The sequence below is a fragment of the Entelurus aequoreus genome, linkage group LG18, assembly GCF_033978785.1.
Source record: "Entelurus aequoreus isolate RoL-2023_Sb linkage group LG18, RoL_Eaeq_v1.1, whole genome shotgun sequence".
Taxonomy (NCBI): domain Eukaryota; kingdom Metazoa; phylum Chordata; class Actinopteri; order Syngnathiformes; family Syngnathidae; genus Entelurus; species Entelurus aequoreus.
The window spans coordinates 44970091-44984198 of record NC_084748.1 but is presented as its reverse complement, the minus strand read 5'-3'; the positions used below and the strand labels follow the sequence as shown (position 1 = coordinate 44984198).

The 14108-nt window shown below is 36.8% G+C and overlaps 1 protein-coding gene across 2 annotated transcripts in view; it reads right to left on the bottom strand.

Annotated features, from left to right (window-relative positions):
- Positions 1-3784: 3784 nt before the first annotated feature.
- Positions 3785-14108, bottom strand: part of zcchc7 (zinc finger, CCHC domain containing 7) — a 162018-nt gene continuing 151694 nt past the window's right edge. For both annotated transcript variants that reach the window (XM_062027228.1, XM_062027229.1), the window contains exons 8-9: positions 6291-6386; positions 3785-3902 (exon numbers count right to left, since the gene is read on the bottom strand). In XM_062027228.1, coding sequence (XP_061883212.1) covers positions 6341-6386 — 46 coding nt within the window. In that variant the 3' untranslated portion in view covers positions 3785-3902; positions 6291-6340. The remainder of the gene's footprint in view (positions 3903-6290; positions 6387-14108) is intronic.

Here is a 14108-nt window from a genome sequence, read left to right as displayed (position 1 = left end):
CGCGGGCACCAGGTAGCCCGTAAGGACCAGATGAGTAGCCCGCCGGCCTGTTCTAAAAATAGCTCAAATAGCAGCACTTACCAGTGAGCTGCATCTATTTTTTAAATTTTATTTATTTACTAGCAAGCTGGTCTCGCTTTGCCCGACATTTTTAATTCTAAGAGAGACAAAACTCGAATACAATTTGTAAATCCAAGAAAATATTTTAAAGACTTCGTCTTCACTTGTTTAAATAAATTCATTAATTTTTTTACTTTGCTTCTTATAACTTTCAGAAAGACAATTTTAGAGAAAAAATACAACCTTAAAAATGATTTTAGGATTTTTAAACACATATACCTTTTTTACCTTTTAAATTCCTTCCTCTTCTTTCCTGACAATTTAAATCAATGTTCAAGTACATTTATTTTTTTTAATTGTAAAGAATAATAAATACATTTTAATTTAATTCTTCATTTTAGCTTCTGTTTTTTCGACGAAGAATATTTGTGAAATATTTCTTCAAACTTATTATGATTAAAATTCAAAAAAATTATTCTGGCAAATCTAGAAAATCTGTAGAATCAAATTTAAATCTTATTTCAAAGTCTTTTGAATTTATTTAAAAATGTTTGTTCTGGAAAATCTAGAAGAAATAATGATTTGTCTTTGTTAGAATTATAGCTTCGTCCAATTTGTTATATATTCTAACAAAGTGTAGATTGGACTTTAACCTATTTAAAACATGTCATCAAAATTCTAAAATTAATATTAATCAGGAAAAATTACTAATGATGTTCCATAAATTATTTTTTTAAGTTTTTCTCTTCTTTTTTTCGGTTGAATTTTGAATTTTAAAGAGTCGAAATTGAAGATAAACTATGTTTCAAAATTTAATTGTCATTTTTTCCGTGTTTTCTCCTCTTTTAAACCGTTCAATTAAGTGTAAATATCGTTAATTATTAATAATAACAGAGTTAAAGGTAAATTGAGCAAATTGGCTATTTCTGGCAATTTATTTAAGTGTGTATCAAACTGGTAGCTCTTCGCATTAATCACTACCCAAGAAGTAGCTCTTGGTTTCAAAAAGGTTGGTGACCCTTGCTCTATATCAACTTCAGGTTGATATCAAGTACAAAAAAAACAACAGGTTTTATGGCTTTTCTGTCAAAGACAACTTTGTTTTTTATAGTAAAATTGAAATATGCAGTAATTAGATCCCTAAAAGATCAATAATGCAGGACACCATTGATTTGAATTCTTTCATATTTTTGAGTAATCACAGTGAAAAGTGAAATAAAATCCCACTAAATATATTTGGGATCCAAAAGGTCTCCCACTCATAAAGTGATACATTTTTATTAGTTTTTTTTTTTAACTTTTCACACTTAAATTACGAGATCAACTTCAGATATATCTGTCCATTTTACGTTTGAACTATTATTTTGTTTGTTTTATGCTCTTTTGTCAAATAAAACTTTGATGTTTTTATATGGCAACCACACAATATATGCAATATTTTTTCCACATAAAACATTTTAAAGTGACATTTTTTAAGTAATAATTCATTGTAACATAGATTTTTTTGTCTTTTTTTTTCGAGCAATGGCAAAAAAAAATAAAAATAAACAAAGACAAAAGAAAAAAAAACAGCCTGCATGGAAGTTTTGTGTCAACATTGCAACGTTTTCTTGTTAGATTTCACCTCTTCCACTTTTTTAAAATGTTTATTTTTTATTTTTGCAATATTATCAATTTTGCAATTTTTGCAGAATGTGTGGGGGGCCGGTAAACGATTAGCTGCGGGCCGCAAATGGCCCCCGGGCCGCACTTTGGACACCTCTGATTTAGAACATTGATTGTAATGCTTTTTAAATGCCACTTGAAACTCTTTTAATGTCCTTGTCAGAATAATTGTATCTAAGTTATCACAAAACTTTGTGTTGTTCCCGGCGAGAAGACAAAAGCTGTCTTTGATCCTACCAAGAAGAAGGCTTGCAAAACTCCACTGTGCAGGATGGGAAGCAACATGAAGGTGTTCTGTTTCTTTGATGTATTGTAATCCACAGACCCGAGAACTACAAAGCGGAGAGGAAGCGGGACCTGACTCCCCTCAAGGCGACCTCTCCTTTGAACTGTTTTACGACCTTTTCTTTGAACTGTTTGTAATCAAAGGCGATGGCTGTTTACGACCCCCCTCCCTTGGAAACAGCTGTTGCCATGTAATCAGAGAAAGTCCAAATAAAAGAGGAGGCGTACAATCTTTCGTCAGAGCGTGGCGTCACTGTACAAAGAGTACAGTCCAGACGTCTCTCCTCAATTGAGCCAAATTGAATTCTGTCTCTGTTTAATTTGTTGCTTCTTGTCTTGATTAATAGATGTCATCAGTGTTTGAACCTGACAGTCCTACTAAGACGCAACTTTTTTCCTGCGCCTTGAACCCTGCGGCTTATAAAATGGTGCGGCTAAATTATGGGTTTTTCTTCGCCGACGGCCGTAATGATAATAGTTTTACTAAACAAAACAAGCAAAGACACTGAATTGGTGTTGTAGTTTCCTAATGTAGCCTTAGCTTGACGCTCCTCTACTTTCAAAAACTCCAGATGCTCCTCTTCATTTTCAATCAATCAATCAATCAATCTATCAATGTTTACTTATATAGCCCTAAATCACAAGTGCCTCAAAGGGCTGCACAAGCCACAACGTAATATTGTGAGAGTCCAGTCCATAGTGGATCTAACATAATAGTGAGAGTCCAGTCCATAGTGGATCTAACATAATAGTGAGAGTCCAGTCCATAGTGGATCTAACATAATAGTGTGAGAGTCCAGTCCATAGTGGATCTAGTTAATAGTGTGAGAGTCCAGTCCATAGTGGATCTAACATAATAGTGTGAGAGTCCAGTCCATAGTGGATCTAACATAATAGTGAGAGTCCAGTCCATAGTGGATCTAACATAATAGTGTGAGAGTCCAGTCCATAGTGGATCTAACACAATAATGTGAGAGTCCAGTCCATAGTGGATCTAACATAATAGTGAGAGTCCAGTCCATAGTGGATCTAACATAATAGTGTGAGAGTCCAGTCCATAGTGGATCTAACATAATAGTGAGAGTCCAGTCCATAGTGGATCTAACATAATAGTGAGAGAGTCCAGTCCATAGTGGATCTAACATAATAGTGTGAGAGTCCAGTCCATAGTGGATCTAACATAATAGTGTGAGAGTCCAGGACGATGACTTCTGTTTTGATTGATCAGCCGTTTTACTGCCGTGTTACAGGCACTGTTTGGAAAGAATAAAGGTATGTAAATAAACATTTACAGAATATTCCTATGTAAATAACTCATCTCACAACGTATAAATCTGCGGCTTATAGTCCGGCGCGGCTAATGTATGAAAAAAAAATGTTTTCCCTATAATGTAGTGGGTGTGGCTTATATACCAGTGCACTCTATAATCTGGAAAACACGTTAGTAATCCAGTCAGTACTCAAACTTAATTTGTTCCATCAATTGAGTAATGGGATAAAAATACTTTTATAAATAGTGTAAATAAACAAAGACTAGCATGCTAGCCATTCTCAACATTAAAAATGCACATTTAGCATACATGCATTCATAAAAAGTTCAAATCAAATGTAACGATTAAGCGAAGCAAGAGAATATAAATCTAAGATTTTCTCCTAATCTATTGAATGATTGCAGTTGGAGATACGATGGTGCCAAATTATCCCAGATGTATATTTTCTGGCTCAAATTAGCATGCTAAAATATTTTATTGCATTTTTTTTGTAGGTGACCCACCTTCAACCCAAGACCGGAGCATGTGCTTCCTGTGGGGAATATCCTTCTTGGTGTCGTAATAGTTGATCTCCGGCGTGCTGATGTATATTCCTCTGAACCTGCCCTCCCTGGTGCAGAGCTGAGGGGGACACACAACCACCTTAGTCCTCATCACAATGGAAATAAAAAGGGAAAAAGATTACTAAAATAAAAGAAAAAAAAGTTTTGTTTTGTATCATGGCTTTTTAAATGTATTTTATCATTTTAATTTCTGCTTCCTCTTGGGGTCTTAGGTAGGTTGCTCTTTAATACTTTTTAATAATACATTCATGAAATACAAAGTGCATTATGAATAAAACTAGAAAATTCCCGCGGAAATTTTGATGGGCCTGCTATGTGTGTCCTAGGCCTCTGGCCCGGGGTCGGCATACTTCTAAGATGGCGTCAAGGATCCAAATCCATGATTTTTAGGGTTTAAACATACAAAATTAGCTAAAAAGCCAGCCTAAAACATTAGCATGCTAACATTAGCATGTCAATATGAGGGACGTTAGCATATTTCTAAGATGGCGCCAAGTATCCATAATTTTTAGGTTTAGACATAAAAAAATTAGCTAAAAAGCTTGCATGAAACGTTAGCATGCTAACATTAGCATAGCAATATGAGGGACGTTAGCATACTTCTAAGATGGCGCCAAGTATCCAAATCCATGATTTTTAGGGTTTAAAAATACAAAATTAGCTAAAAAGCTGGCCTAAAATGTTAGCATGCTAACATTAGCATGCCAATATGAGGGACGTTAACATATTTCTAAGGTGGCGCCAGAGTATCCATAATTTTTAGATTTAAACATACAAAAATTAGCTAAAAAGCTGGCATGAAATGTTAGCATGCTAACATTAGCATGGCAATATGAGAGACGTTAGCATACTTTTAAGATGGCGCCAAGTATCCAAATCCATGATTTTTAGGGTTTAAACATATAAAATTAGCTAATAAACTGGCTTAAAATGTTAGCATGCTAACATTAGCATGCCAATATGAGGGACGTTAGCATACTTCTAAGATGGCGCCAAGTATCCATAATTTTTAGGTTTAAACATACAAAAATTAGCTAAAATGCTGGCATGAAACATTAGCATGCTAACATTAGCATGGCAATAAGAGAGAGGTTAGCATACTTCTAAGATGGCGCCAAGCATCCAAATCCATGATTTTTAGGTTTAAACAGATCAAATTTGCTAAAAAGCTAGCATAAAACATTAGCATGCTAACATTAACATGCCAATATGAGAAACGGTAGTCTTTCTAAGATGGCGCCAAGTATCAAAATCCAGGATTTTAAGGTTAAAACATACAAAAATAGCTAAAAAGCTGGTATAAAACATTAGCATGCTAACATTAGCATGCCAATATGAGGGACGTTAGCATATTTCTAAGATGGCGCCAAGTATCCAAATCCATGATTTTTAGGTTAGAACATACAAAAATAGCAAAAAAGATGGCATAAAATATTAGCATGCTAACACTAGCATGGCAATATGAGAGACGTTAGCATACTTCTAAGATGGCGCCAAGTATCCAAATCCATGACTTTTAGGTTAAAACATACAACATTTGTTTAAAAAATGGCATAAACATTAGCATGCTAATATAAGAGACTTTAGCATACTTCCAAGATGGCGCCAAGTAACAAAATCCAGGATTTTTAGGTTAAACATACAAGAATAACAAAAACAATGGCATAAAACACTAGCATGCTAATATAAGAGACGTTAGCATAATTCCAAGATGGCGCCAAGTAACAAAATCCAGGATTTTTAGGTAAAACATACAAGAATGACAAAAAAAATGGCATAAAACACTAGCATGCTAATATAAGAGACGTTAGCATACTTCCAAGATGGCGCCAAGGAACAAAATCCAGGATTTTTGGTTAAAACATACCAAAATGGGGTTCAAATCCCAGCCGAGTCATACCAAAGACTATAAAAATGGGACCCATAACCTCCCTGCTTGGCACTCAGCAACACGGGTTGGAGTTGGGGGTTAAGTCACCAAAATGATTCCCGGGCGCGGCGCCGCTGCTGCCCACTGCTCCCCAAGGGGATGGGTCAAATGCAGAGGACAAATTTCACCACATCTAGTGTGTGTGTGACAATCATTGGTATCTTTAATCTTTAAAAATAACTAAAAGGAAAACATACAAAAATAACTAAAAGGTGGCATGAAACGTTAGCATGCTAACATTAGCATGCCGATATGAGGGACTTTAGCATACTTCTAAGATGGCGCCAAGAAGCCATATCCATGACTTTTAGGCTAAAACATACACAATGATCTTGAAAAATGGCATAAAACATTAGCATGCTAACACTAGCATGCTAATATTAGCATGCTAATATGAGAGACGGCAGTCTGTGTTTATGATCAGCATTAATGGGCCGACAGTGACACATGGACTGCAACAGTTGTGGGTTTTATCCTGCCACAGAATGCAGTTTGCAGAACCCAGGCTGGACTCACGTGGCCAAAGTGTCCTCTCCTGGAGCAGTTGAAGCAGGAGGCGGGTCGTCTCACGTTGTGCAGGTCTTGAGGTTTGACAGGAGGACCCGGTCTGGTCTGAGTCCACAGGGACACCATGGAAAGAGACATTGCAGGGTTTCCCACACATTCATTTATTTGTGGCGGCCCGCCACGAAAGAATTACGTCCGCCACAAATAAAAAATAAATAAATAAATTAATTAAAAAATAAAAAAAATAAATAAATAATACATTTAAAAAAAAAAAAATATATATATATATATATATATATATTTTTTTTTGTCCTCTCCAGCTTCCCAGGCAAATCATATAGTTGATGTAGATGCCCATATCGGCTGTTCAGATTTACTTTACAAAAGAGAAGTGTAGGATACTTCTCTTGTTGCCTTATTTGTATTTGACTTTATTAAATGTATTTATATTAGAAACACAACATGTGTATATAACAAAGGGTGCAAAGTCTGCAGGCAGTAGGAAACACATGGTTAAGTGTAGGGAGTAAAACTGATGGCAGTCTAAGGTTCAAGATTTTTGGAGCTCTTTGTTCAGTGGATCAGATGTTTGATGAAGCTCTGTGTCTATCTACCACCACTACTGTTTTCTGTTTATTTGTTACTGACTGTGGCAGGACACCTCTGCCTCTGTTTCACTTTATGTTGCTGGTAAATAATATGGTTGTAGTAGTAGGCTAAAGTTAAATTATTTAGTATGCACTAATTAAAGGGGCAGAGCTTTATGAGACATTTTAGCTTTTATATTTTATAAGATATATTTTTTGTAAGAACCACAATTAATAAATATATTTCAGTGAATAAGTTATTGTTCAAATCTGTAAATAAATATGTACATAAAGTATTGTAATTATATTGTAAAATGGATGGATGGACGTTTAAAACAAAACTGTTATTAATTAGTAAGTGTACATTTTTTGAGCCTTTTTAGAGAAAATCAAATCATTGTAGTAAATTATGCAAATTACTCGATGATGTCATGGTGACCACGCCCACAGCCACGCCCCCACCGCCACAGGTATCTTGGCAGTTTATGGGAAACACTGCATTGCATAGATGCATACTTGCCAACCTTGAGACCTCCAATATCGGGAGGTGGGGGGTAGGGGGTGGGGGTTGGTCGGGGGTGGGGGGCGTGGTTATTTACAGCTAGAATTCACCAATTCGAGTATTTCATATATATATATATATATATATATATATATATATATATATATATATATATATATATATATATATATATATATATATATATATATATATATATATTTATTTATTTACATAAAAGAAATACTTGAATTTCAGTGTTCCTGTGGCTATCCATTAGATGGCAGTATTGTCCTGTTTAACTTCTCCGTTCATGATGAGTATATCATTTCGGCCACCGTGTTCAATGGAGAAGTCTGTTCTACATATTTACAGGCAACATACCCCTTCCCCTTCGAACGTCTCCTTGTTGTCTGCGCAGTTGTGCACTCTACTCTCTAGAAGCCCTAGATGTTATGACGTCATTGGGCAGGCAAGCTGTTTATATTGTGGGAAAGTGGACGTGAGAACAGGCTGTCCCCACTCAGTCTCAGGTCCGCATTGAGCTGGAGGGGGCGTGGCCTCCAGCTCCGGCTGAATACCGGGAGTTTGTCGGGAGAAAATCTCTGCCGGGAGGTTGTCGGGAGAGGCGCTGAATACCGGGATTCTCCCGCTAAAAACGGGAGGGTTGGCAAGTATGCATAGATGCATCCCACTAACAATACAAAGCCATAGATGCAGATATCAACAAGTCCAATTCAAGACTTTTTTCTACGCACATTTAATATCATTTACCATATTTTTCAGGCACACTTAAAATCCTTTCATTTTCTCAAAAATGGACAGTGCACCTTATAACCCGGAATAATTCTGGTTGTGCTTACAGACCTCAAAACTATTTTAATTGATACATGATGAGTGTGACCAGTAGATGGCAGTCACACATAAGAGATACGTGTAGACTGCAGTAAACAACACCGAAAATTTGATGTTCCATTGAGAATATAGAACATTACACACGGCGCTCACAAATCAGCTTTTTTGAAACATGTTGCAGGCATCAAATTCCAAATGAGCTAATATTCGCAAAAAATAAAGTTTCCCAGTTCGAACCTTAAATATCTTGTCTTTGCAGTCTATTCAATTGAATATAGGTTGAACATTATTCATTGTATTCTGTTTTTATTTACCATTTACACAACGTGCCAACTTCACTTTTGTACACGCTATGACAGTTTTAAGTCTTTTTTTTTGGACATCTAGCAGAATAATATCATGTTACCGTGACAACATGGTACATCCCTGTGATACAACGTGGTTTCATGGGTACCTTAATTCCCATGCTGTGTATTGATACCAGCCTCTGTGGTGAATACGGGCGCCGATATACACCGCTGATTACCCAGGCTATAGGTAGACACCTTTAATGACCCGTATAATAGGTGTGTGTGTGTGTGTGTGTGTGTGTGTGTCACGGGGGTCCTGTCCCCGGTGGGCTCGGGTTCTGAAAGGCTTCCATGCTCCAGTAAGCACAACAAATATACACTGATAAAGAGGGAGAGAAGAGACACAAGGACAGTGCATTTACTGAGGACACACACACACACACGCACACACACACACACACACACACACACTAAAGGTGCCCCCTCGTCCCCCCTCCTCTTGATTCCGAGATTACAAATGATTTGCGCCCGCCGTCGTTTCTTAAACATAGCTTAGCTAACGTTAGCCTCAACCCCCCCCCTTCCCTCCCTTTAACGCTTGAGTAGTTTTGCGGTAGAAAGGATGAATGCTATTAGAGCGTCGCGTCATTATCGGGTCGGACCGGCCGGGTCCATCTCCATCACAAAGGCCAGGAGATCACAGACCTCTTGCGTGTACACACACACACTCTTGTATTTCTTACCTTCTTGAGACCTGAGAAAAATGCCTCTCTCTTTTGGACCAGCCTTTCTAGATATATAAAGATTAGTATTTACAACATTAATAATATATACATACTATGCACATATAAAAAAGTTAAGCTTTTAGTAAATTTTTTTTATTTTTTTTGAATATTTTGTTTTGTAATTGGTTTTTAATCTTCATTATTTACTTCAGTATGTCTCTATATAAATATTTATTTCTTTATAATTTTGGCCAAAGGGGGCACATTTCAATGTCTTACACACACTTGTTATTTACATATGTTGGCCAGAGGGGGAGCACTTCAAATTTTTTACACACAGTTATTTTATATGTTGGCCAGAGGGGGAGCACTTCAAATTTTTTACACACACTTGTTATTTCATATGTTGACTAGAGGGGGAGCACTTTTAAAACATACACACAGTCAATTTGAAGAATGCCTCCCTCTTTAGGACCAGCCTTTCTAGACATATAAAGATTTGTATTTACAACATTAATAATATATACATACTATGTAAATATAAAAAAGGTAAGCTTTTAGTTCTTTTTTTGGATTTTTTTTCTTTGTAATTGGTTTTTAATCTTCATTATTTACTTCATGTTATTACAGTATGTCTCTATATATAAATATTTTTTTTTATACAAACTTTGTATAATTCTGACCAAAGGGGGCGCATTTCAATTTCTTACACACACCTGTTATTTCATATGTTGGCCAGAGGGGGAGCACTTCAAATTTTTACACACACTTGTTATTTCATATGTTGACCAGAGGGGGAGCACTTTTAAAAGCGACACACAGGCAATTAGAAAAATCCCTCCTTTTTTGGGACCACCCTCATGTTGATAGATGTCACCAGCAGGGGGTGCAAATGAGACATTCTCTATTAGATGCAATGTTATTGGGACCATGATTTATGTCATCACTTGTTCACACCTCCTATGGAAGATACTTTTCCTGCTTGGTCTCAAGAAGGGTGGATATACAAGAACACACACACACACACACACACACAGAGCGAACACAAGCAGAAGCGCCCCCACAACCTCCTGCCGCCCAGCCCCTCTTCCTATTCATCTTTCATGTAAATTGGCTGTAAGGCTGCCACCCTGACCTTGGACTTGTGTTATCTCACCCTGGAAGTACAATGTCAGTTAACCTGCTCCGTTGTCTCGGCCCACCTATCAGCACAAGGCCTGTCTCTTGTTCCCGCGTCTTCAACGGCGCCTGAAGCCGTGCATCAACACCCACCCAAGCTCAGTGGTTTAGGGGCTCGTTAAAACAATTACACAGGTGGTCCAATATCCGAAGCGGAATAGCGGGCAGTGGAGCGCAGACACGCAGCCAAGGCTGAGCAACCTTCATTTGGATCGCTCTCCAATTGTGCCGCGCTGCCTATTCAATTAGAAAACACCCAGCAATTATCGTAAATTCCGGACTTCAAGATGCTACTATTTTCCTACGCTTTGAACCCTGCAGCTTAGAAAACGGTGCGGATAATTTGAAGATTTTTTCTTCACTGACGGCAATAGTTTAAAAAAGAATCAAGAAAAAAACGCTGAATAGGTGGTGTTGTTTGTGCTATGGCGCCATCTTCTGGACAAGTTTTCTCACTGCAAATGCTGCAGTGCCCTTTCTGTTTCAATCAGTGCTTCTCAAATATTTTCTGTTACAGCCCAGCTATTTGAGAAGAACTGCTTTATAGGCCCCATCACGCCCGCCACCCTGACCGGGACGAGCGGTAGAAAAATGGATGGATGCTTTAAAGTGAACTTTCAACCGGAAGCCCAAGCGGTGTTCCGTCTAGCCATCCATGGCGTTTCTACTTGTATGGATTCTTCATTCATCACTCCAAGCAACCTTTGTAAGTTTTACAATATAACTAAAACAATTCTTACTTACTAAAGCGTCCCATGTGTGATGTCTGTAGGAGTGTTTTCATGCATATTTGTACGCGCTATCGCAATGTAATCAAGCTAGCGTCGTTAGCATTAGCTAATATGCTAACACCTTTACGAGTGTCTGCGTTAGTATTATTAATTTACAATGGCATTCTTTTTGTGTTGTTTTACTTTCACAAATTCTTCAGTAAATTCACCAAAACGTCACCGTGGAGTTATTCAGTCTGTTTAGCTGATTGGAGAGCTAGATTCCGGAGCTAGGGGGTCCATGACGATGACTTCTGTTTTGTTTGATCAGCCGTTTTACTGCCGTGTTACAGACACCGTTTGGAAAAAAATTAAGGTATGTAAATAAACATTTACAGAATATTTATTTGTAAATAATCACAACGTATATATTTACAGGTTATAGTCCGGTGCGATCTGACCAATCTAAGTCTAAGACTGGATCTGACCGATCTACTGTAAGTCTAAGACCGGATCTGACCAATCTAAGTCTAAGACTGGATCTGACCGACCTAAGTCTAAGACTGGATCTGACCAATCTAAGTCTAAGACTGGATCTGACCGATCTACTGTAAGTCTAAGACTGGATCTGACCAATCTAAGTCTAAGACTGGATCTGACCGATCTAAGTCTAAGACTGGATCTGACCAATCTATGTCTAAGACTGGATCAGACCAATCTAAGTCTAAGACTGGATCAGACCAATCTAAGTCTAAAACTGGATCTGACCAATCAAAGTGTAAGACTAGATCTGACCAATATAAGTCTAAGCCAAGATATGACCAATTAAAGTCTAAGACTGCATCTGACCAATCGAAGTCTAAGCCAAGATCTGACCAATCGAAGTCTAAGACTGGATGTGACCAATCTAAGTCTAAGACTGGATCAGACCAATCTAAGACTGGATCGGACCAATCAAAGTCTAAGACTAGATCTGACCAATCTAAGTCTAAGAAAAGACCTGACCTATCTAAGTCTAAAACATATCTGACCAATCTAAGTCTAAGAAAAGACCTGACCTATCTAAGTCTAAAACATATCTGACCAATCTAAGTCTCAGGGTACTTGTGACCAATCTAAGTCTAAGACCAGATCTGACCAATTTAAGTCTAAGACAAATCTGACCAATCTAAGTCTAAGACCGGATTTGACCAATCTAAGTCTAAGACTGGATCTGACCAATCTAAGTCTAAGACTGGATCTGACCAATCTAAGTCTAAGACTGGATCTGACCAATCTAAGTCTAAGACTGGATCTGACCAATCTAAGTCTAAGACTAGATCTGACCAATATATGTCTAAGACTGGATCTGACCAATCTAAGTCTAAGACTGGATCTGACCAATCTAAGTCTAAGACTGGATTTGACCAATCTAAGTCTAAGACTGGATCTGACTAATCTAAGTCTAAGACTAGATCTGACCAATCTAAGTCTAAGACTGGATCTGACTAATCTAAGTCTAAGACTAGATCTGACCAATCTAAGTCTAAGACTGGATCTGACTAATCTAAGTCTAAAACAAATCTGACCAATCTAAGTCTAAGACTGGTTGGAATTTTACTCAATAACAGTCGCAATTTTTACAAGAAAAGCTTAAAATTTTGGCAATTTTATGAAACAAGTCGCAATTTTACTCGACAAAAGTCACAATTTGATAAGAAAACTTTAAAATGTTGGCAATATTATCATAATAATCGGAATTTTACTTGAAAAAAAAGTCATAATTTTACTCAAAAAATGTCACTATTTCACAACAACAACAAAATTGGCAATATTGTGACAAGTCAGAATTTTGTATGACAAATGTCACCATTTTGCACTAAAAATTAATAACTTTCTAATAACGAGAAAATATTGCAATATTACAGAAACAGAAAGAATATGAGAAAGTGTTCCCAATTTTATAAGAAAGAAGTCGACACATTGTGAGAAAAAGACTACTTATAGTAAAAAAAAAAAAATTGTTGAATATTTTTGTTAGTAATTATTTTTTAATCTTCATTATTTACTTCAAATAATTACAGTCTCTATATACATATTTATTTAGTTAAAAAAAAAATTTGGCTAATGGGGGCTCATTTCAATTTCTTACACACACTTGTTACATATGTAGACCAGAGGGGGAGCACTTTTAAAAGCGACACACAAAATCCCTCCTTTTTGGGACCACCCTCATTTTGATAGATGTCACCAGCAGGGGTGCAAATGAGACATTCTCTATTAGATGCAATGTTATTGGGACCATGATGTATGTCATCACTTGTTCACACCTCCTCATATGGAAGATACTTTTCCTTCTTGGTGTCTCAAGAGTAGAAACACAAAAACACACACACACACACACACACACACACACACACACACACACACACACACACACACACACACACACACACACACACACACACACACACACACACACACACACACACACACACACATTCTTGTATTTGTTACCTTCCTGAGACCTGAGAAAAATGCCTCCCTCTTTAGGACCAGCCTTTCTAGATATATAAAGATTAGTATTGACAACATTAATAATATATACATACTATGTAAATATAAAAAAGCTTGTTGTGAAAAATGAGTTGGAATTTCACAAGAAAAGTTCACAATTTCACAAGAAAAACTTAGGATTTTGGCATTTTTATAATAGAAGTAGTCATTTTACTCAACGAGGGTCAAAATTTGACAAGAAAAACTGAACATTTGTGCAACATTATGATAAAAGTTGGAAATTTGCTCAAAAACAGTCGCAATTTTACAAGAAAAGCTTCAAATTTTGGCAATTTTATGAAAAGAGGCGTAATTTTACCCAGCAAAAGTCACAATTTTAGAAGAAAACTTTACAATTTGGGCGATATTATAATAATAATTGGAAATTTACTTGGCAAAACTATGACAAAAGTCATCATTTTATTCCAAAAATGTCACTATTTTACC